Source organism: Callionymus lyra, chromosome 12 (assembly GCF_982586985.1).
Source record: "Callionymus lyra chromosome 12, fCalLyr1.hap1.1, whole genome shotgun sequence".
In the NCBI taxonomy this organism is placed as follows: Eukaryota; Metazoa; Chordata; class Actinopteri; order Syngnathiformes; family Callionymidae; genus Callionymus; species Callionymus lyra.
In genome coordinates, this window is record NC_141829.1 from 8868918 (window position 1) to 8893849 (window position 24932).

Below are 24932 nucleotides of genomic sequence, written 5' to 3' on the forward strand. Positions count from 1 at the left end.
AGTGACAGCAGCGCCGTGTGTGTGTCTCGCGCACAATGAACCACCTGTACGCGTGAGCAGGAGGAGGAAGAAGAACAACCGGAACCATGAAGTTCTCCACCGCGGCCTTCTACGGTCTCTGCGCGGGGCTTCTGGCGGTGGCTTTGCGGGAGTTACTGACGGGCTTCGAGGAGAACCGATGCAGTATGACCTACATGTTCGAGTACCCCGAGTACCGGGTGAGTATTCCCGGCTAATTACTAGCACCTAGCTTCTTGTTATGTCAACAACAACATGCTTTTTTCTTTATTTTTTTTCTTAAGTGTAACACTTATGGAACCTTCTAGTGTGACGTTTCCGCACTGAGGCGGTGACGTTATCTCCCCTCAGTCTGGAGGTGTGTCTGTCACATATTAGCTCATATATATATATATATAAATATATATATTAGCTTCATCCATGGAGTCAATCCCAGTTTAACGCCATCAACTATCACATCTTTCCACCTTGTGGTCCTTATTTTACGTGAATCCCTTTCGCCAGACCACTCTGACTTTTCTAGATGGAGTCAAGGTGTGTCCTTCTGGTCTTCATCTCCTCCCTGAAACCCCCCCAGTGGAATGTGACTTGGTGACACCTCAAATAAATACAACACTTAGATGGATAAACTAGAAGTTCTACTCCAATGATGACAACATGGCTTTTTTTATTATTATTATTAAAACAAACAAAAAAAAACATGAATAAATACAAATAATAATGCAAGTGAATGATGATAATGAAAATAATATTAGGCGCCGCAGAATTACTTAACTGGTGCTTGGTTCTGTTTTTCTATTGCTTACTTTGTGTGTTAATTTTACTTTACTTTTGTTATACTTTATGTGGTCTATGGATCAGAATCTACTGATGGTTCCTGAACAGGCTTCAGGACCAGAGGAGAGAAATCCTTCCAGACTGTTGCTCCTAAGCTTTGGAACCATCTCTGTGTTTGATGATCTACTGACTCCTTCAAGAAACATCTTAAGACATTTTTATTTGTTCAGGCTTTTCCTTGATTTTTCTGTAACTCCTGTGTTTGTCTCAATGTTGTCTTGATCTTTTAAGTATATATTTTTATATAGTTTTGTTTTGATTGTTTAAGCACTTTGTGACCCTGGTCTGGAAAAGCGCTCTATAAATATAAATTACTTACTTACTAGTTACTTTATTTTACTCTGTACTGAAATCACAAAAAAAAATCCCATGTTGTTTTTTCAACACTGGCAATAAAGGTTACTGATGCTGATGGTAAAACACAAATAATAAAGTTTATACCCATAATTAAAAAATGTTCATACATTTTTCTACTCACCATCATGTCGACCAAGGGTGAGATTATTTTCATATGGATCTATTTCTTTTTGGAGTTGAAGGCAAAATGTAAGTAATGGTTATTTATCAAGCGCCCTTTCTAGACGAGGGTCACAAACTGCTTTAACAATCAAAAACAATACTCAGTTAAAATAAATACTTTTAAATATTAAGACACATAAGACAAACACAGGAGTCCCAGAAAATCAAGGAAAAGCACAAATAAAAGTGTCTTAAGATGTTTCTTGAAGGAGTCAGTAGATCATCAAACACAGAGATGGTTCCAAAGCTTAGGAGCAACAGTCTGGAAGGATTTCTCTCCTCTTGTCCTGAAGCGTGTTCAGGAACCATCAGTAGATTCTGATCCACAGACCCCAGAGCCCGAGCTGGGGTGTAAGTCTGGATCAGATCAGTGATGGAAGGTCTGACCATGAATAGATCTGAAAGTAAGAACCAGAATTTTAAAATGATCCTGAAAGAAACTGGCAGCCAGTGAAGAGTTTTAAGGATCTGGAAAATGTGAATTCTTGTACTAGAGCAGGTCAGAATTCTCGCTGCAGAGTTTGTATGAACTGCAGGCGAGACACATCCTTCTTGTTAAGACACCGAAATAATAGTCCAGACGAGAAGACACAAATGCATGGATTAAAATCTCAGAGATTTTTCTCAGTTGAAGGAAACAGTTTCTGGTCAGTTTTCTTCAGTGTTGAACTAGAGGCATTTCTTTATCAAATACAACACCCAGGTTGCTCAGGCTCAGTTTGACTGACTGACCTAAGTCACCCAAGTACTGACTCCTTATCACCTTATCATCAATAATCAGAGTTTCAGTTTTTGTCTACAATTTAACTGCAAAGTGTACGTTCAGATGACAGTCACTGAGATCACTGTTCTTCATCCGAGACAACATCCAAATACCTCCATACTGCTTATCTGTAATGTCCCTGTATTAAAACCGGGATATGAGAACAAAAAAAAAGCAATGCATTTGATTCTTGAATCTGAAACAAGGCCTCAATTGGCATTATTAAGTTCTTGGTAAAGCATTTTTGAAGATGTTAACACATGGTATGTCAAATGTTTGTTTCTAATCTCAAAATCCGATTGATTGAGATCTTTATTGACAACGGTACAATATTGAAAATGCAAAGACACACCTGCTGACAAAGGGATGAACCAGCAGAACTACAAAAATGGCGAGGAGGACGCAACTGAGACTCTCGCGGTTTTATTTTACGTTAAAATAAACATTTGATTTCTGTAGGAACCCTGAGGAAAAATAAATATGATTTTTATTTGAGGCCAAATGACAACTTACCCACAACATAAGTACAAAAACCTGTAGTAACAATTAATAATAATATCCATTTGTTGCCTACAGATGTTGTAGAGATAGAAATAAATGGCTGTAAAACATCAGACTTTTTGTTTTATTCATTAACTAAATGTTGACATTGTTGATGGTTTTGCAGTAATATTATATTATTCAGTAATATTATATATTGAGTAAAAGAATAAATATTTTCCCTGTGTGTGACAAAGAACTAGTGATTGTAGCTGATGCAACATGGCTGTCGATATCATGGATATCATGGATATCGACACCTTAAAAGGAGGAGGAAAAATGTTTCAATGTGTGACTGTTTTTATGTTCTCTTCAGCGAGTCGTCCTGCCTCGAAGAGTGTCGCGCCTGTATCCTGCTTATGGACTCTACCTTTACGGCGAAGGTCTTTACGCCCAGGAGACCCGGGACCTGAAGCTCACTGGTGCTCCTGTGCTGTTCTTGCCCGGAAACGCAGGCAGTTATAAACAAGGTATGTTTTTTTGTTTTTTTTTTCCACCTAAAAATGTAGCGGCATGCACCCGCAGGAGCGAGTCCTGTAGGGGATTTTCGGGGGTTATAGAAGGAAAACAATGCCATATTTCCCTTTTTCGTTAATTCCGCGCTTTGGTGACCGTAGAAAAATATCACTTATAACGCTCTGGTCTCGCGAGACTTGCACCGGTTTCCCGCGAAACTGAGCGACATCAGAAAGGAGCCGCCGGCGCGTCGCGATATCACCAAATCAATAATTAATCCTCCTCCTTGTACACGTAACACTTTCTAAATGATGCTAACGACTTAGCTCATTAGCATACGGCGAAGACGGACAGGTTAACACTTGTTTGGAAGTTCACGATCTTATAAGAAAACAACTGAGACGAGATGAAAAGTACTTGCAATATTTTGCTTTAGCAAAGGGGGTTGAAAGAGACGAGTGACTGGATCACTAGTGTTTGAGTTGAGTTGAAGTTAGTATTACTTCCGTGTATATACTGAGCCACACTCAGTCAGCGCCGCCGGCAAGACACGTCGCCAAAGCAACCGAGCCACACAGACAGACGGAGACGTAAACAACAACGAGACATAGAAGTACAAATTGACAACTTTACAGAACGTGACACTGATTTTAAGAAATGCTTGATTTATACAATAAAACATTATGCCAATATCGCCATATCAATATCTTTTCGATATATCTTGCAGCCCTCATTTTAGGTGTTCATTTCTGTACCTCGTCTTGATGACTTCATTAATGTAAATGTTTCACTATAAGAATTGGACAACAGTAATACAGAGAACAATATCTACAGACACCATCACACTTGTATGATACAGATACAGTGTTTTCATAGTTGATGCTCTCTGTTCAAAATAACATGTGGTTTTGTCAAAAAAGTTGTCTTTGAAAATGACTGTATGATGAAACCTTCATAGCTAGTGTTCTTTTGCACAGTAAATTAATTGTTAATTTACTTTTTTCATTAAAAGAAACAGCTCGGAGTTGAAATTACCCAACGCTGAAAATAAAAAAGTAATTATTGTAAGTACTGTTAATGAGCCAGTATGGAAGTGAAGGTTTCTGTATCAGTACTGGTGTACAAAACTTCCAAACAATACCCTACCCTTTACTGTTATGCAGTATTTGATTCATAGATTAAAAAAATAACCTTTGTAATTATCAAATTCATAGTCCTTTCATACACCATCTTAAGTCTTGTGGTCGATGCCTCCTGAGATGCTGCTGCTTTCTTCTTCTGACGACCACGTGGGAGTCGAACACCCACTTTAGTATCTCATCATGTTTCACCCACTCACTGTCCCGCTGCTGCCTTGTTTCTCCTTTCACAACATTTCCTCCTTCGGAACCAGTTCCGCCAGTCTCGGGCCGATACACATCTGCAGCTGGTTTATCTTAGGGTTATCAAAGCAATGACATGCTAAACGTAGAGAAACCGGTCTTGGCTCGAATAATGATTTAAATTAAAAACTACTTGTTAGTTTCAGACTTAAGTCTAGTTCCCAAGTAACTTTATGATGTCAGTCAAATGATTGGTTCGACACGTGAGTAGATTAATGTTTATGGTGACGTATAAATATTTCTGTGTTTAAACTGGTGATGGTTCTGATGAAGCTTCATGAAGCAATGTCATTATTTTCAGAGTCCACTAGATGGCGTCTCTGCACTATTTTCCTTTTGTTTTGAACAACTGTTCTAATGAAACATCATTTTTGAACTGACGGCGCCACCTACTGACCTCTGAACAACATGACACTGTTTCATGAAGCTTCATCAGACCATCACTAGTTTAAGCTGAACTAGTTTACAGACATTATGAATATCAACAATTATACACAGAGTTGAAATAAGAGAAAGTTAAGTCAACTAAAAAGTATTTTAAACACTAAGATAATCAAAAGCATTCAAGTTCAAAAAGATAATGCCACAATCAGACTCGTACTTAGTTTGTTCAGCCCATAAAAGTATAAGTAACATATTCTAAAGCAACCAATTGGTGCAAAAACCTGCTTTTGATCCATTTATTTTAAAATTAATCAATTAGTCACAAGTCTGTTGCAACAGTACGGGTGTAAGAACAAAAACACACTTTTAAATATCCTGATTTATTTTTTTCACAATACTTTATGATTATTCAACAGAACTGTATTTATTTTCTAAATCTTTTTAAATTTTTCGATTAATTTAAACGTTTTCTTTGAAATTATGGGTCTATTTGTGGTCATTTAAATAAAGTTTATAAAATGAAACCATTTTAATTTGTTAATTTATTTTCAATTAATATGCAAATATTCACAGCAATTGTTCATTTTGTGTTGCAATTAAACCTCCAGCCGCAAGCAGTAGTTACGTCCATCGCAGCCAAATGCCGCATGATCCTTACAAGGACTGAGGACGAGAGGATACAGTCGACTCATTCACTTTTAAAGCTGATGTTTGGACATATTTTGGTTCGAAAACAAATGAAAACAGTTGAGACTTCGTCAAGAGTCATGTGGTCTGTAAATTCTGCAACACCAGAGTCAAGTACTCGACAATACTACACATATATCCTTGTTACTACAGTATCACGATATATCGTATTATTGACCCTGGATAACATCTCCAGATTCTTGCTCCTCCATAACTTATGATTGACAAAGATTCTTCTGCTCGTGCGTCTCCAGCTCGATCCCTGGGCTCCGTGGCGCTGAGGAAGGCTGAGAATGCCGAGGGAGGTCTTCACTTCAACGTCTTCACCGTGGACTTCAACGAGGAGTTGGTGGCGCTGTACGGCGGCAGTCTGCTGCAGCAGACTCACTTCCTGCACGAGAGCATCAAGGCCATCCTGAAACTCTACAAGGTGACTTTTGCGCTGCGTCTACAGATCCTGCCTTCCAACACAACGCTTGTATTACCTTCCAGCACATGTGCTCCTTCTTCCACGGACTCCAAGTGGTCCTCGGTGTCGCTGATAAGATGAAACTGATTCCAAACCTGCACGGGCAGCAGCAGGAGCAGCTGTTGAAACTGAGATCTGAGCTTTAATTAAGACAACTCAGCGTTACGAGCCTGAAATACTAACCCAGACATGTGGCTCGAGGACTGTATTTATGTGCTGATAGAATATAGAAATGTGACAGATACAAATTCTATTTTTAATATTAATAATGACTTGTTAAACTCAAATATAAATATGAGTCGCTAAAGTTGTTTCATGACTTTACACCTATTTTTTTTCTTGGTCTTTTTAAGAGTAATTTTTCACCCTCAAATAATCGAGTACATTTTTTTTTAACAATCTTTATATTAGATCTTTTTTAAAATGCATTTTACTTTGGAAAACATATTGCAATAATCGCTAAAATAATAACTTTATATGTAATGAGACAATACCTATTTTCTTTTGTTTTCTTTTTTAATTGTGTCTTTGTTTTTGCGATTATGTAGTGATACTAAATAAATGCTGCCATCTAGCGGTTTGAGTTTAACCAACACAAAACGGAAGCTGTAAATATTTGCACATAAATGTTAATAAAGAAATCAGATTATGGTTTTATACACAATGTATTGAAATATAAAACAATAAACGAATATTATTAAAAACATTTTTTTAAGGCTGTTGAATATTGATTCAAATTTGTTTATTTTAAAGGGGAAGGAGCAATTTCATGAAACGCATGAATACACATGGTTAAAAATAAAAGCTAGAATCAGCCGAGAGGCTGGTTTCCATCTTTAGTCCCCTGGCTTTGATATAAAAAGGCAATGAAATTACATTGAAAACAAGAAAATACATGTACAATATAATCCAAAATCCATATTCAAACACTTACAATTCAATTAAGAAAGAAAACGAGAAAGAAGATTCAGTTTTGAGAAACAAAACGATACAGCAATATTTAATTGTATCCATATTGATTCTTCTATTTACTTGAAAGATTTTGGATGTAACATGTCATCACCGTCTTGTGTTTGATGAGTTACGGTCTATGTTTCCTACTATCTTTTCCTCTCCAGCATCTGAAGAGTCCTCCACGTAGCGTGGTGCTGGTCGGCCACTCGATGGGGGGGGTGGTGGCAAGAGCGCTTTTCACGCTCCCAAGATTCAACCCCAACCTGGTCGGCCTCATCATCACTCAGGCCTCGCCCCATCTGGCCCCGGTTCTGGCTCTCGACCCGTACTTGCTGGGTAAGAATAGAACCTAGAGAGTCTGTGAATAAAGAAATCACAAAGTTTCATCAAGTTAAAAGACTTAATTTTCCTCAGAATTCTACTCCACCGTGAGGCAGAAGTGGGTGAACCAGGCCAGCAGGCTCCACAACATCACAGTGCTGTCTGTTGGCGGTGGTTACCGTGACTACCAAGTGCGATCTGGCCTGACCTCGCTGTCTTGTCCTCCAGGAGACCCCAACAAGTTCTCCCTAGTGGTCGGTGATGATCCGTCTTCGGAGATTACTCTCAGAACCGCAGATGCCTTTGAATAATTCGAACTAATCCCGGATGTCGTTTCTAATAAGGTGACTGCAGTTCCTCGGACGTGGGTGTCCACAGACCATCTCTCTATCGTTTGGTAAGATTGATTTATTCCCATTAGGTCTTAAATGATCTTTAAACCTCCTGCTGCGTTACCGTTTGTCTCTCAGGTGCAAAGAGCTGGTTCTGGCAACAGTTCGGGCCTTTTTCGATCTTCTGGAGCTCGACACCAGACAGGTGATGGAACACGCCGTCAGACAGACAGACGGACGGACGTCTACGTCTACGTCTAATGCCGTTGTTGGATCTCAGTTCACAGAAAACCCGGAGAAGAGAATGTCGGTTCTGAACCATCACTTCATCAGGCATCCTGTCCGTGTGTTCGGAGGAGTTCAGGAAACTTCCGTCTCTATTTCAGGTGCGTATTATAATCTCGACTTTTTACTTCGTAGTTCTCGTGTTAATAAAATCACAGGGAAGTTTCAGAATAGCAGAATTAAACATCGCAATCAAAGGCTTTAAATATGATTATACTTTTTTTTTAAGCAAAAATTGAATACTAATAAACTCCTTTTGTTTTGTTATTAATAGTGATTTTTTTTTTGTTGATTTTTTTTGTCTGGAAAGTGCAAAACATATTAAAAACTTTGTTTTGCGAGTTTGTAGACTTGTTTCAAAATATTGTGTAAATTTGTTTTAAGACATTGTACATTTGTGATCACTGACCAAATTTACAACAGTTCTTTCATAGTTTCAGTAGTTGTAAATATGTTTTAACAATTGTTAACATTTGTTTCCAAATGTATTTAATAAGTTAAAATATTTATTAAATACTGTATGTTTTAGATTTTTTTTTGTATCTAAATTTCAAGACTCTGATGTATGTTTTGGATGAGAAACTATAGTGACCGGGAAGTACAACTTGAACCAAAAGTCATTAAACAAATATTGAAATTGGTTCAGACTTTCTAATTTTGTTTCTATATATTTTAAAAACTTGTTTAGTTTGTTTTACACCGTACACATGCATCGAACGCATTACTTTTCAGGTAATAAGTCTCAAAATAGATGAGAAATAACTCAGATATTTCACTTTTTTATAACTATCCAAATACAACCTTTGAAATGTGTACAAATATAGACTCATGTCATGTTTTTTCAGATGCCCCAGAGGCGTGGAGCGAAGTCAACACGCTACGTCTGGCATACAGCACCCCCAAGGTAGATTATTAAGAAAACTATTATCATTTTTGTATTTATCAAGCTCCTATAAAAGAGTGTTCTACTACAGGAAGGACAAGTCAAGTACTTCCTGTTTAGTCTGGCAAGCCGCAGAAAAGCCTACAGTCACTTCTACTGTCGGAGCAGCAACATGGTGAGTCGAGACGATATGATGATTGGACCGGTGTGAACGGATGAAGCCGTTTGGAAAAGGAAGATAAAATAATGGAGGAAAGAGACGTTGTTATCCCTCTGACGTTAATCTACATCCAACAGGAAATGACCAGCTGGGTGTTCGGCTGCGTCCACAAAAGTGGCGAGTCATGGTGAGTGATTGACTGTGTGATGAGTCGGCATTTTATTTAACTTTGGTTAACAACTGGACTCCTCACCAGCGTGAATACCGTGGATTTGTCTCAAGGAACTGAACTTCTGCCCCCGTACAAGGTGAGAGGAGAACGATAGCGACTCGTATTATGGCAGGTTTTAACTTGTGCACGTCCGGGTCTCAGGTCCTGATCTTGAGTCTCAGCAACATGTCCTCCGTCACACACCTGGTGGTTTCTGCCTCCAACATCAACGGCAAACAGGTATTGGTGTCATCACTTCCAACTGTTGTCATCTTATTTCCTTTATCTCAAGATTCCCCCTTTTTATTCTTCTCTTTGTTTATGTAGCTCGAGATTATCATGTTTGCATCTTTTTATACATTTATATTTAAAGCTATTATCTTTGAAAATGAACCAGTCCAGCTCAACAATTGTACTGTAGGTGTTAAGATAAGATATTTTTTTGTCGGTTAACAATAAGATATTTCTTTATTCCGTATCCGTGGCTAGCTTCTTACATATGAGGTTCGTTTCCAGATTTATACTCAATTAAATTCTGATGATATTGTAACTTTCAAGCTGTTGTTGTCCACAGTTCACGGTGGAGTGTGAGTGGCAGAGACAACAGTCTCAGACTCTGTCCGTCTCGGTCCCTCATGTCCTCTCTTTTGGTGAGTAGCTTGTTAAAATCCACTTGTTGTCACAAGAAATCTCTTATTGTTTTTCTAATAATCTCCTTCAGGTTTGACCTCCAGTGACGTCGTCGTCAACTCGTCTGGTCTCCTGCACAATATTGTGCTGCACCACTTTCACCAGGTACTTTATTTGAACATCACGGTTCTATCCTGATCTAAATGTGGGTTCTGAGCCAGAAGGTATCGATCGGGTCACAGGTTTTGGTTGCGGGTCGTATTATTTGGGTCATGATAACACATGATGGAAAGATAATGTCTCAATGCTCCTGTTTACTTTCTCCACTTCCATCAGTCTAGAAAAAGTGTCTCAAACTTGCAGCTGTGACACGATATTCTGCAACCATTTATTTAAGCTTTTCCGAGTGAAGGCAGAACAAAAGATGTATAATAGCTTTGATTATATTGTTGAGATGGAAGAGAATTATCCAATAAAATAATTTGACAAATTTGATTCATATTTTGTAAAGAAAATAATAAGAATCAATTAAGGTAATCTCTGTGCGTTCTTTAATTGATGCGTGAATTTAGTTTGTGGACCAGTAAAACGGTTCTGAATTCTGATGTGTGTTCAGGTTTACCAGGCGTTCAGAATCAGTGTGACGAGTTACTGCAAACTCCAAAAAGGTATGAAAATGTTGATCTTTTTAAATCTATTCAGCTGATCTATTGAAGGGTTAAATTTGTTTTTATTGAATAATTATTATTTAACAAATTTAATATTTTCAAAATGAATAATTAATATTTTTCCCATACAGTTCTAAATTCTTATTCAAATAATTAAAAACCTACATTTAAAAAAATAAATAAAATCTGAGCTACTTTATTCTAATCAAGCACTGAGCAATTGATCTTTCAGTACTTGTTTGGAACTTTTATATCAACATTTATATATTGAATTTAAAACGCTATGAATTTGAAAATATTTTATTTAGAACATTTATTTTTAAATTTTTGGAATTGGATTATCAAGTGCTTTGGGTAAAAATAAATGTACATATTTTTTTTTATTATTCAATAAAATTAAATTCAACTTTTCAATACAGCAATAATTTCATTCATTCATCAAAAAAAAAGATTCAATGCTTTCAAGATTCAAAACAACAGAAAATTCAACTATTCAATATCTTGATTTTTTTTTCCAAGATTTTCCAATGTTGACACTGATTTACTTCCATATGAAACACTTTGTCGTAACCGACAAACTCACCTTTGACCTCTGTGCGTCAGCTGACAGGCTGCCAAACGTCTATCGCCTGAAGACGCCCTGGTTTCGCGAGGACTCTCTCACGACCGTCAGGTGACTTCAGCTCCGTTTGTTCCCGTTTCAAAACAATCGCGTGACCACGGTCGTGTCGTCCAGCAGCGTCCCGTCGGTGACGGAGATCTCAGGGATGCTTCACACGAGTCGCCCAGACAACACCTCCAGCGTAGTCCTTCAGCTCCACACTGCCCCCAACTGCCAGTACAAGGTAGGTGGAGATTTTTTATTGTTTTATTTAATCATTCATCATGTTTGTCGTTCTTGTGCTCAGGTGTCGTTGAGGACTTCTCTGCCTAGAGTGCTGGGCCAGGTTAGACAAATGGTTTCTAATAAATACATGACTTATTTAAAAATGATAATCATCTCATTTTTAAATAATCAATAATAACCTTAAAACTTACAAGTTTTAGAAACTGTCGTCTGCTTGTGTTGTCAGGTCCTGAGGTTCTGTGGACCCGTGCTGCCGGTCTACATGGCTGTAACCCTTCTCCTGGCCTGTAGGGGGCAGATGAGCTCCATCCTAAAGACGGGACGGGCGGCATCTATGAGTCAGGTGGTGGGGAGGGGTCTACAGCCCCACCTGGTCAACCTGCCCGTCTACGTCCTGCACGTCTCGCTCAGGTCTGGAACAAACTCTGGAACATTCAAGGAAAGGAAAAAAACGCTCATTTTTACCGTGTCGTGCAGCTGTGACGGCTTCAGAGATCTGTGGTCGCTCCTGCCTCTCCCCCCCGTGGACGCTCTCCCACCTACCTCCCCCGATACAGCCTTCCAGGAAGAAGGGGTGCCAGAGGAGGAGTGGCCTCACCTCCTCACCCCACTCCTCTACATCTTTGGAGCTGCTGTTGCTTTCTGGGCGAGCGCCCTCCTGCGCCTCCTCGTTCGCCTCCTTTCCTTCATCCTGGCACCACTGCACAGGTGTGTGTGTGTGTGTGTGTGTGTGTGTGTGTGTGTGTGTGTGTGTGTGTGTGTGTGTGTGTGTGTGTGTGTGTGTGTGTGTGTGTGTGTGTGTGTGTGTGTGTGTGTGTGTGTGTGTGTGTGTGTGTGTGTGTGTGTGTGTGTGTGTGTGTGTGTGTGTGTGTGTGTGTGTGTGTGTGTGTGTGTGTGTGATTCCTCATATGTACATGTATTTTTATGTAATGAGCGGGTTCGATATATTCAATTCAATTTCAATTAAATTGTATTTAAAGTGTCTTATCATAACAAAGTTATCTCAAGACACTATACAGTTGAAGTAAGACTAGAGTTGATTAAGGAAAAAACGGATCCAGCGACTCAACAAAGAGCAAGAAGCGAAACACTGAAGTGAGCTATGGTGAGGAAAAACTTCCTTTTAGAATGCAGAAACCTCGAGCGGAACCAGACTCATTGTTGACGGCCTCCTGCTTTCACCGGCTGGGAGGTAGGATGAGAGGGGGGTAGACAGATGGATAAGGAGAAGAGTGAGGGAGGATATAGTGAGGAAAAAAGGAGAGTGTAGGAGAGTCCATGGAGTCTGGCTTTAAACTGCACAGGTGATGAATGTAATGCAGAAAAGAAGGATAGACAAAGCTCGGTGTCTAAAACTCCTCCAGCATTCTCAGCCTATAGCAGCTAAGATAAACAGTTAAGTTAGTTATAGCAGCTAAAGATAAACAGTTAAGTTAGTTATAGGCTTTATTGAAAAGTAAGGTTTTAAGATTGTTTTTAAACATAGAGAGGGTGTCTGCCCTCCGGACTGAAGCCGGTAGTTGGTTCCACAGCAGAGGGGCTTGAAAACTGAAGGACCTGGCTCCAAATCTACATTTAGAGATTTGTGGTATAACTAATAGATCAGAGTTTAAGGATCGTTAGGTCCTAGAGGGTTGGTAAATTTGGATTAAATCTTTAATGTATGTTGGTGCTAGACAGTGTAAGGCTTTATAGGTTAGGAGAAGGATTTTAAATTGTATTCTAAATTCTACAGGAAGCCAATGTAGGGAAGACGACCTGCAGAGTTCTGAATGAGCTGCAGAGTTCTGAATGAGCTGCAGAGTTCTGAGAGACTTTTTAGAACATCCTGACACAAGAGAGTTACAATAGTCCAGCCTGGAGGTAACAAAAGCATGGATGAGTTTCTCAGCAGCATCCAAAGGAAGGAAGTGTCTGATTTTTGAAATGTTACGAAGGTGGAAGTAAGCAGGCTGTGAGATTTGTGATGTGCGAGTTTTAAGCATAAACCCAGATTCTTTACAGTGTGTGTACCAATGTCAATAGGTTTCTAAGTTGGTTATTTTGCTTTTTAATTCATTCTTGAGATAAAATTATTTAATACAAACGACAAGAGTTTAATCATAATATTCTACATGTTTTTTTTAAATTGGAAGCCTTCAAAATTGTATATTTGTACAAATATTGGTGTAATATGTTTATACTTTTTCATATTGATACGTTTGTGAAAAAAATATTGAATAAAAAAAGAAATCAAAATATTTCCCCTTTATTAAAAAAAAAAAAAAAAAAAAAATGAAGCTGATTTAGTATTTCAATATATAAATTACTTGTTTAAAACTTTTTTGTAAATGTTTTTTTTTTCTATTGTCTAAAGTTTTGTTTTGAAATATATGGTGTTTTCTTTCATGTAACACTAGAATCACATCAAGCTGTTTATAATGGTCAAGTTTACTCATAAAACATTGTGGAAATGATTAGAAAAACAAACTCTATATTATTTTTTTTTTTATTTATTATTTACTGTTTTTATCTGAAGGTCGATGACTTTCCTGTTGACATTAAAAATAAAGTTCAACACTCTGTAAATGTTCATACTAATACATATACATATATCTATATACATTGACTTCTCTCAGGCCGTCCGTCTCCAGAGACTGTGGGACACTAAAAGTTCGGACGCAGCTTCTCGTCTTCGCCTCTCTGGCTGCTGTGGGCTGGACTTCCTGTGGAGCTCTTTCCCTGACGCTGGCCTTCCTGCTGCACGTTTACAGAGTGAGATTCCAAACATGATTTATTATAAGAAGGAAATATCTTGAGTTGAAAATATGATGATGCGTGGGTCCTCACAGGTGTTGAGGCTCCAGATGACGGAGCGTTCCTTAAACCACATTCTGAACCTGGTAAGATCCCCCAGGAGTGTAGTCAATAAATCCAGATGTGAAGATCATCATCTTCTTGTTCTTCTCAGGCTCCTCACAAACACGATCAGGCCGGGAATGGTTCTATGAACAATGGAGAAGTCAGACAGTGCAACGGCGTCTCCCTCCTGTCAGAGGGCGCTCTACAGGAGGCGAAGGAAGATCTCCAGCTCCACCTGACTCTGTCGGCCATCTTCACACTTCCTGTCATGCTCAGCGCTCCGTCTTTGCTCCACTGGATGCGTAACTTGAGGTGCGTGTCAATCAACACATTAGGCCACTTTCACTCCTGCCTGCTTTACCGTGGCAAGATACATGGACGGTTGGTGAGGTTTTATTGAAACAGTTAATGAGGTTTCATTGAAACAGTTAATGAGGTTTTACGGGACGGTTGATGAGGTTTTACGGGACGGTTGATGAGGTTTTACGGGACGGTTGATGAGGTTTCACGAAACCCTAATGAGGTTTCACGAAACCCTAATGAGGTTTCACAAAACGGTTGATGAGGTTTCACAAAACGGTTGATAAGGTTTCACGAAACAGTTAATGAGGTTTTACGGGACGGTTGATGAGGTTTCACGAAACCCTAATGAGGTTTCACGAAACGGTTGATAAGGTTTCACGAAACGGTTGATAAGGTTTCACGAAACAGTTAGTGAGGTTTTACGGGACGGTTGATGAGGTTTCACGAAACCCTAATGAGGTTTCACGAAACGGTTGATAAGGTTTCACAAAACAGTTAGTGAGGTTTTACGGGACGGTTGATGAGGTATTACGGGACGGTTGATGAAGTTTCACCAAACAGTTGATGAGGTTTCACGAAACTCTTAATGAGGTTTTACGAAATGGTTGATGAGGTTTCACAAAACGGTTGATAAGGTTTCACGAAACAGTTAATGAGGTTTCACGAAACGGTTAGTGAGGTTTCACGAAACCGTTAATGAGGTTTCATGGACATTTGATGAGGTTTCATTGAAACAGTTTGAGGTTTCATGGACATTTGATGAGGTTTCACGAAACGGTTGATAAGGTTTCACGAAACGGTTGATAAGGTTTCACGAAACAGTTAGTGAGGTTTTACGGGACGGTTGATGAGGTTTCACGAAACCCTAATGAGGTTTCACGAAACGGTTGATAAGGTTTCACAAAACAGTTAGTGAGGTTTTACGGGACGGTTGATGAGGTATTACGGGACGGTTGATGAAGTTTCACCAAACAGTTGATGAGGTTTCACGAAACTCTTAATGAGGTTTTACGAAATGGTTGATGAGGTTTCACAAAACGGTTGATAAGGTTTCACGAAACAGTTAATGAGGTTTCACGAAACGGTTAGTGAGGTTTCACGAAACCGTTAATGAGGTTTCACGAAACCGTTAATGAGGTTTCATGGACATTTGATGAGGTTTCATTGAAACAGTTTGAGGTTTCATGGACATTTGATGAGGTTTCACGAGGACGGTTGATGAAGTTTCACAAAACAGTTGATGAGGTTTCACGAAACTCTTAATGAGGTTTTACGAAATGGTTGATGAGGTTTCACAAAACGGTTGATAAGGTTTCACGAAACAGTTAATGAGGTTTCACGAAACGGTTAGTGAGGTTTCACGAAACCGTTAATGAGGTTTCATGGACATTTGATGAGGTTTCATTGAAACAGTTTGAGGTTTCATGGACATTTGATGAGGTTTCACGAAACAGTTTATGAGGTTTCATGGACGGTTGATGAGGTTTCATGGACGGTTGATGAGGTTTCACGAAACAGTTGATGAGGTTTGTAGTTAGCGGTTCGTGACATCTAGTTGCCTTTAATACAGTGTCACGATACATTGTCCTCATTCTTGCTTATTTTAACAAAACATTTTTGCGACTCTGAGTCACACTGGGATAGAATTCATGTCAATGTTGCCGACTGACCAAGTCAATCCATTCTTTTGGTTTTCTTGTATCCAGGTATTCGACCCAGCTGGATCCTGACCCATCCTGGCCTGTGGCGCTCCCGCTCGTTCTCGTCTACATCCTGCTGATCAACTGCAGCTCCTTGAAGCTCAGCAGCAGGTACTGACCACTTCGTCGCTGATAAACCTCTTCCCACACTGACCGACTGCAACTCTTCCAGCAAACTGCTGGGCCTGACGTCGCGCCTCCCTCTCCCGCTGACCGTCGTCATGGTGACCTACTCCCCTCTTCACTTGTACCGAGTCACCTACTTCCTGTTGGGGGCGCTGTCTCCGCTGGCCCTGTGTTGCCTGCTCTGACGACGCTTCCTCGCCACCTTCACCACGACTGGCCTTCTTCTCTCCTCGCTCCAGGTCGCCAGTCTGGAGCCTCGTGAGACCAAGTTTTCTGGTAAAAAAAAAACAAACAACAGAAAACACGCTTAAAGCTGCATTCCATGAAAAAAACTAAAAAAAACGTTTAGACTCGACGGAAGGGTTGTGGGATAGAAACCAAGTTTGCCTTCACTCCGTGTCTGTCGCTCTGCCTTACTTCACCTCCAGAACCAGTGAGCCAGAGCGAAGCGTTACAGGGTGCGATTATTTGAATGTTCTCGCCAGCGTCCGCCGCGGATTCTGCGTCGCAAAAACACTGCCTAAAGATTCAACCTTGTCTTTACTGACTGTTAGAGTTTGACCATCAACCGACAAAACCCAAAGTGACCATGTTTACATTGTGTGTGTGTGTGTGTGTGTGTGTGTGTGTGTGTGTGTGTGTGTGTCAAAGTGTACGTTCTGGGTAAGTTTGAAGGTTTTTCTTTAATATTCAATCACAAAAAGTTGCTGTAATTTAAAAAAAAAAAGTTAAATAAAGATGCTTTAATCGATAAAGAAGTGTCTTCAATAGAAAAATATGACATTTTACATTTAATTTGTATTTTAAAAAGTGGTTGTTTCAAGAAAAGTTTCCTTAATGAAAAAAAAATATAATAAAGTTGCTTCAATCAAAGATTATATTTTCAATCAAAATAAAATTTACTTTAATAAAACAGATTTACTCAAAGTAACTTTCAATCATAAATAAAGCTAAAAATACATTTTTAATTTATGTTTGAACACTTTATTTTATCTCTGAAATAGTTTTCTTTAAAGTAATCTTTGTTATGTTTGTGCCATATTATGTGTAGAAGATATTTGTCTTGATTGTTAAATTGCAAAATAATTACTTAAATATTTGAATACATTTTTCAAACAAACTACTTTTTTGATTTTCAAATAAACCTTTATTTTATTGATCGAAGCATCTTTTCTGGGTTGAATAATAAAGAAACAAAACTACCTTCATAGGTGAGCAGTTTTGTTTTTTTACGATGTTATGGTGAACTTGCTACAGTCTACCACAAGGTGGAGTCAAGAACAAAGTCTTAATTCTTTCACGTCTTAAATGATCCTCTGATGCCAAGTCATGCTTAAAGTCACGTCAAAGCTTTGAATATGTAGCTGGTGCTTGACTTTATAGTTATTTTTCTGCCTTTCATCGTTTGGCAAACACCAGAGAACGGGTTGATGAAGCACACGAGGTCTTCGAACCACCTTCTCTTAAAAGGTGGACCGATGGTTGAAGTTTTAGGAGTCATGTTGGGGGGCTTTAGTGCACAAAAGTGGAACAAAATAACAACTTTATTTATTGTCTTTTATTGTACCAGCAGTAATTCCTTATGCCCGGGCAACAACAGAGTAGTACTGAGGTGTTGAAATATCTCTGTTTACTCTAGAAATCAACTATGGATTTTCTTTATTCAATTTAAAAACATTATTTTTAATCAAAGTGACTTTTTGGAATTGAAGACAAATGTCCTGCTGAAACGGTTGTTCAATTGAAAAAATATTGTTGATCAAAGAAAACGTTTTAGTATGGAGGTAGATTTTTATTATTATTATTATTATTATTATTATTATTCAATCAACAAAAAATATGAAACAATTGAAAGAATATTTTTTTGATTAAAACTTTTTAGAGATTAAAAGGACACAAATGTTCTTCCAATAATGAGGTCCTAACACAAAAAAAGTTAACTTGAAAGAAGATCGTTTCAATCACAACACTCAAAAATGTTTATACTTTTTATTTCCTGATTGAATAATACAGACACAGATCAAGGTAGATTTGTTTCTTTATTATTCAATTTAAAAATTACACTAAAACAAGTTTTTTTTTTTTACTCATTGAAGCAACTTTTTTTTTTAATAATAAAGAAACAAATCTACTTCCATTAAAAAACGAGTTTATTTAATATTTGGTTCATAGTTTCCTGTTGTTGAGATCGTGCCTTTCCGCTAGAGGGCAGCAGAGATGATGGATGAGGGGCTGAACAAACAAAAAAGAAGAAGGAATTTAACATTGAGGTAAAAATAGTTGCTGATAATGTCCTGATTCCCAACCGTCGCCCACACGTGGTCACACTTGTACCGACCGACATCTCTGTGATGGTCTTTAAGTGTCTTTTGTGTCGACACTCTGTGATTGTAACTCGTGTTTTCAGGTGTTTGCACTTAAAATGGTGAAGAAGCTGAAGGACGACGGTCCGTGTTTACTGTGATTGTGTTTGACTTCCGTGCTCACGATACTTTCTCTGCACACACGACAAAGATGCGTTTTATTTGTGGTTTATTAAATATACTTTTTCTCATCAAGTCGCTCAAACTGACAGAAGTCTAGATTATTATTATTTATGTCAACAGTTTGGACTCTTACTGCCATAAAATTCTACCTAATCTTGGTCCAAATGGTTTGAAAACGGGTGGAATTTGTAGATGTTTATTTAAATGCGGTACTTTTAAGTATCTTGATCTTGTTCTTGAGTAGAGGGAGGATGTAGGAGGAGATTGATTGACGCTTCCTCTGACGTTTCTATTGCTGTGTTGGTCTTTGAACTGAATCAGATTATTGAACGGTTGAATTTAACATTTCAAATGTGAAAAAAAAATTGAAATATTTATTTAAAATTATTGAATTCAATCTATTGTGTATAACTTTTTGTACACATAGTTTGACATTCTTATTCCAATATTTCCAAAATTAATGTTATAAATTCAATAGTTTTTTATTAGTTACCTTTTTTATTTTGGACTGTTTGACTCTTTTTTTTTAATAATAATAAATGAACAAATCTATTTCCATTAAAAAAAAAAAACGAATTTATTTAATATTTGGTTCATAGTTTCCTGTTGTCGGGATCGTGCCTCTCCGCTAGAGGGCAGCAGAGATATTCAATATAAAAATGCTGATGAACTGATGCCAGTAGTTAACACTGAATTAAAAAAAGATACAAATCAAAATGTATTGACGACAGAAGATTCATTTTATAATTATTTGAATTACAATATCAAACGCTGTGTACATTTTTTATTTATTTTAAATGGTGAAATATATATATATATATATATATATATATTTTTTTTTAATATTCGAAATTTTTAATTATTTAAAAAAAAATTCAAACCTATCAAAATAGAAGTTTATTTATATTTTAGTTTTGACAAAGCTTAAAAAAAACATATTTGAAAATGTAAAATATTGACTTCAACCACTCAATATCCTGATATATATTCCTTACAAGTGAAGCTTCATGAAGCATCGCCCACTAGAGGGCGCTCTTGGATTAAAAAAAAAAAATCAAGTTCAACTTTCAAATCTACTGAAATTCTAAAAACAAGAGTATTTGTTTATCTCTGGTTTCTCTCTGGTCTGGTTGCTCGATGGCGACTTCGATGACGTCGTGAAAATGAACTCTTGTATGTTTTCATAGAACGTGTTTATCGTCCCGAACACTCTCGCCACCACAAGTCATCCAAAAACATCATTGACGACAAATTGGACGTTCATTTATTCGTCCACCAGATCGAACGATCAGCACAAAAAACAAAAAAGACTGTTTGAAAAGAGCGCCACCTGTACGTGGACCTTATCATTTATACTCTCTGGTTGTGTTCACTGTATTCAAGAGTTACACTGTGTTGATATAGAGTAACGTCTGTATTCATTGTGACGACGTGAAGTGACGTCCGTGGTTAATTTTCTGCTGACTCGGCTTCTATTTTTGGTTGCCTTTCTTCTTTTTTTTTTTTTTTAACGTGACTGTGAACGAGTTTTTTATTCCTCAGGTTCAAAAAGAAAAAAAAAATCGCTGTTTCAAACGAACTGTGTTGATGTATTTTATCTGATGTCACTGCGGAGCGCAAACTGCAATTTTTTTTTTTTAAGCACCGTAGTTGTTGCAATAAAACAAAAAACTACTTCCTGTTTGTATGTTGCATAACTTCCGGTTTGGTCAAATTTTGACCTTTGTAATACTTTTTGTTTCTCATTGTATTTTATTTTTAATTTATTTAAGCTTAAACTATGCATTTTTAGTGTATTTGAAGCAGGTTTGGCGCCCTCTAGCGACTGCTCTTGTCGGCGTCTTCTTCTTCTCCCTCTTGTGCTGCTCCAGCATCTTCTTCAGATGCTCCACCTGCTGCTGAAGCTCCGCCTTCTCCATCCACACCTGCGAGCCGATGACCTCCAGCTCCAGCTCTGGGTTCCGGGACCGGCCGGCGGCCACAGGAACTTTCAAAGAATCCTGGTTCTCCTTGACCCGCTTCTTCTCCTGGTCCAGAACCTTCATCACCACACACAGGACTGCCTCCCTGTAGAGCAGCTCGTGCTCCTGGTTCTGCTTCTCCGGGGCTCGGATCAGCAGGACCGTCTGTCGGACCAGTTCATCGGGGCCGACCGGGTCCGTGACTGGACTAAAAGCCTGTTTAGAAAGTTGGGAAGACGCGACTGTGCTGATCTTCGGCCCCTGGAACTTCTTCTTTGAGGGTCTGCCGGTGCTTGTGGCCTCTGAAGGAAAGTGGACCTGTCTGCTCCACCAGTCTCCTGCTCCACCTTTGACCTCTGCTCACACCTTCTCCCTTTTTTTCCTTCGTTCAAATCCACCGATTCCTTCTTTTACTCCCGCGATTTTTCTTCATCTCGCTTTTAGTTTCTGTGACCCTGAGGACGGCAGCATCTGCTTCTTCGCCGCCTGTGAAGGTCGATTTATTCTCTATTGTTCAGTCGAAGAACGATAGAACAAAAACATTAATTTCTCAATTTAAAAAAAGATAAATATGTTATGAAAACAAAAACATTGCTTAAATTATTTAAAAAAACAAAACAAGGATTTTGACTCAAAAAACGTTTCTTTGTTGGAGCATCTCTTTGTGGTTTAAAAGGTGTTGCCTTAATCAAAAATGAACGTTTTTATAAAATCTATCTAAAATAATTCAAATAATAAATAAATAATTGTTTTGAAAATATTCGATTTTTTTAATTTTCTTTTTTTTTTTTTTACTTTATAGTAGAATATATTGAATACAATTGTTAAAAAAATGTATACACAAAAAAATTGCTTCAATCAAAATCACGTTGCAACTTTTTATTATTTTATCAAATTAATTTAAATCAAAACGTTTTCATTAAAAAATTATTCAATAAAAAAAAAAGCTTCAAATAAAATATTTTAAATTAAAAGTTGCCTTGATTTTATTGAAGCTACTTTTTTCATTTAAAATAATGTTTTGTTAAACTTGAAATAAATCTACATAAAAAAAAAAAAATTAAATTGGGGAAAAAAAGTTACTTGAATAAAAATGTCTATATTCTATTAAAAGGTTTTGGATTTTTTCAATTGAATCAACTCTTCTTTTTTATTCAAAAATATTTAGTTGCTTCAATTAAAAAATGGTATTTAAAAAAATATTTTTAATCAACAATAGGTTGCTTCAATCCAAAAAATAAATTTGAACAAAAAGGTGCTTTAATTAAAAAAACATGTTCAATTTGATTTAAGTTAATGTTTAATTTTTGGATTAAAAAAAAACATTCAAATAAAAAAGTTGTTTCAAATTGGATAATTAAGACCACCTTCCTTTTCTTGTTCATCCAGGTCTACTTCATCTTCTTCCTTCTTAGTTTCCTCCATCCTTCTTGTCTTCCTTCTCTCCTTCATTTCCCTTCATGCTCGTCGTCTCAGTTTCCTTCTTGACCTCCGTCTCGTCCTCCGTGTTCTCGCAACTTCCTGTCGTCCTTTCAAAGTAAGTTTGGAACCTTGTGTCGACCGTTTTTATAAAACGACTTCATCGCTTGACCTTCTAGTCCTGATGGTGAGACAAAGTTAGAATCTCTTGATTTATTTTATTGTTTTTTCAGATAAAAGTCACATTTTTCAGGCTCAGACATGTCGTTATTAATGAACTGCTTTCATTTGTTTTCTATAATAATCTTTTTGACCACAGGAAAAAAAAAACATACTTGGGTTTCAATAAGTATTGATTTAATCGTCAATTCAAAAGTGATATATTCCTGTATTTATTTACATTTTGTGCCATTAATTCGTATTTTAATCATAAGAAAAGTCAAATAGAAAACGTGTCACGTAAAGATAAACGTGTATTTATTTTTAATGTTACCATTAACATGTGATTTTTATTTGGCTAAATGCAAAGTTTTTATTATCTATTCAACAAATGAGTGCGGGATACGATTAAAAGTAAAGAATGAGATCAATATTAGAATAACATCATATTTACAAACATCACAAATAAATCACATAAAAACACAACAAGACATTAGATGGATCAAGAGTTATTTTCTGCAATACCATATACTGGCCACTAGATGATGCTACGCCTTCGAGAGCTCATTCTTGCCTGCAGCGAACAAGAGAGCAGTGTAGGTGGCGCTAGAGGACGCTAGATCTTCGACGGCTGCTTCAATGTAAGTAAACTTAATTTTGTTTTCTTTTTTTACGCCGTTAAGTTTTTCTTACCGCCTTGTTAAAATCATGAAGTGAGCAACTAGTTTTGCTAGCTATGCTAAGGTTTAGCTGTTAGTTTAGCTGAGTTAGCTTGAAAACTAAAATGACTTTATTATTAATTCTTATTCATTTTATTATAAATTACTTGCTTACATCCTGTCTCTACGGTTTTGCTGTCAGGATTTAATACAAAATAACTGAGAATACAATTAGGTTTGTCGTGGAAATATATATATTTTTAAACAATATTTTTTTTACAAACGGAAAAAAAACAATTTATTACTTAACAGTAATAAGTAGTAAGTACATGAGCCGTTTGCCGTTTCTTAACTAATGTCCTACTAGTGGTTTTTAATTAAAATAATTAAATAAAATCAAACGTTGTTAACAATGTTAAATAAACATCCAAAAGTGATATTTAAAAGTATAAGACAATTAATAATAATAAATCTAATCAATAATTTAATAATAAATAAGATTTAAAATTACACAGGACGCCAGTCTGTCGCAGGGCACGCAAAAACCTCTCCAAGGGACTCATTGTATAAACAAAGCGTGGAGTGAAGCCATTATTACGCCATAATCCGCTCTCGTAACCTCTCGTTCGCCCAGAACTTTATAAAGTAATAAGTTCAAAACATGGTCTTGAGGAACTTACTGCAGTCTTGGAGAGAAAAACTTCAACGAGCAAACTTCAAACAGACTTGTGTTACTTCAGAAAAAATACAATATTTTTTTCAAAGATAAACACATTTCAGATAGTAATGAAGGTCTGAACGATTATTGAAAAAATATTGACATAACATGTATTGCGATTATTTTCCTTAATATTTGCGAGTGCAAACAAACATGCGATTATTTTTCTATGTCCTCTTTTTTATTTTAATTTTATTTATATACATGTATATATATTTTTCTATAATACAATAAATAATTCACTTCACTGTAAAACGTATTTATTGGTGATCCTTAAGATAAGTTCATTAAGGCTTTTTTTTTTAAGATTAAAGCAAATTAAGCATTGAAATAAAGGGAGAAGGTTCATTTAATTACACAATATATATTTCCTGCAAATACTTTATAAACTCCTGCGAAAAACATTTATGAATAAAATAAAAATAAAAAATATATTAAAAAAATAAAAAATATATAAAAAATAAAACAAAAAATATATAACAACTATTAAAAAAAACTATACTACAAATGTAAACGTTACAAAATAATTATCCGTCAAACCTGACACTGAAAATCAATAAGAATTTTTGGATAAAAATCAGTAAATATAAGTCATTTTAAAGACGTGGGGGGGGAGAAAAAAAGCCTGTGATTTGTGTCGTAGCAGGTTTTCTTGTCCCGTCGTCTCTCTCTCTCTCCTTCCTTCTCTCTCTCCATCCCTCTCTCTCTCTCTCCCTCCACTCACGGTCCAGTGCAGCAGCAGCAGCAGCATCGGGTCCACAGGTTGATGCTCGGGCTGCAGTCACCGCCCACCCTCCCTCAGGCTTCCTCCAAATATGTTCACGTCTAATCTGGATCTGGACACATTTCTCTGCTGCGGCGGCGGCGAGGACGTGAGTGACGACACCCTCTGATCCTCTAAGCTCGGCATCATCATCAGCATCAGCATCAGCACCAGCGTGGTCGTGTCTGCAGCAGCAGCATCAGTCCATCCTCCTGCTGCAGTGTCCTGGAACTCCGCAGAGATCGTGTTGCCGGAGCTGGAGGAAGAGAAAGAGGAAGAGGAGGAGAGGAAAAAAAAAAGAGGGGGAGCACCACCGCGACACCCCACCCCGTCTCTCTCTCTCTCTCTCTCTCTCTCTCGATCTGTTTTACTGCGGGATCCGGAGCAGCAGCTCACACGCAGGTACCGTGTTCACCGTCGCCCGCATCCCTGCGTCAAAAGTAGCATCTCT

At 37.5% G+C, this 24932-nt stretch overlaps 2 protein-coding genes across 6 annotated transcripts in view; both read left to right on the plus strand.

Moving 5' to 3' along the window:
- The first annotated feature begins 11 nt into the window (after positions 1 to 11).
- On the plus strand, positions 12 to 20478 carry pgap1 (post-GPI attachment to proteins inositol deacylase 1). 2 transcript variants are annotated; one of them, XM_087804668.1, is made up of 26 exons: positions 12 to 218; positions 2994 to 3147; positions 5841 to 6016; positions 7174 to 7345; positions 7424 to 7584; positions 7675 to 7727; positions 7801 to 7867; positions 7943 to 8048; positions 8793 to 8851; positions 8922 to 9005; positions 9128 to 9177; positions 9247 to 9298; positions 9364 to 9441; positions 9776 to 9851; positions 9923 to 9996; positions 10448 to 10499; positions 11103 to 11172; positions 11236 to 11344; positions 11408 to 11446; positions 11573 to 11757; positions 11824 to 12054; positions 13965 to 14100; positions 14178 to 14228; positions 14297 to 14499; positions 16197 to 16301; positions 16363 to 20478. In XM_087804668.1, the coding sequence occupies exons 1-26, from the start codon at positions 87 to 89 to the stop codon at positions 16499 to 16501; spliced, it is 2814 nt and encodes a 937-aa protein (XP_087660794.1). In that variant the 5' UTR covers positions 12 to 86; the 3' UTR covers positions 16502 to 20478. The 2 variants fall into 2 exon arrangements, with proteins under 2 accessions (XP_087660794.1, XP_087660795.1); XM_087804669.1 differs by having other exon boundaries at positions 11239 to 11344.
- A 3632-nt stretch (positions 20479 to 24110) lies between these two features.
- hecw2a (HECT, C2 and WW domain containing E3 ubiquitin protein ligase 2a) overlaps positions 24111 to 24932 on the plus strand; it is a 45259-nt gene continuing 44437 nt past the window's right edge. For all 4 annotated transcript variants that reach the window (XM_087803783.1, XM_087803786.1, XM_087803784.1 and 1 more), the window contains exon 1: positions 24111 to 24883. The gene's annotated coding sequence lies outside the window, so the exon portion shown is untranslated. The remainder of the gene's footprint in view (positions 24884 to 24932) is intronic.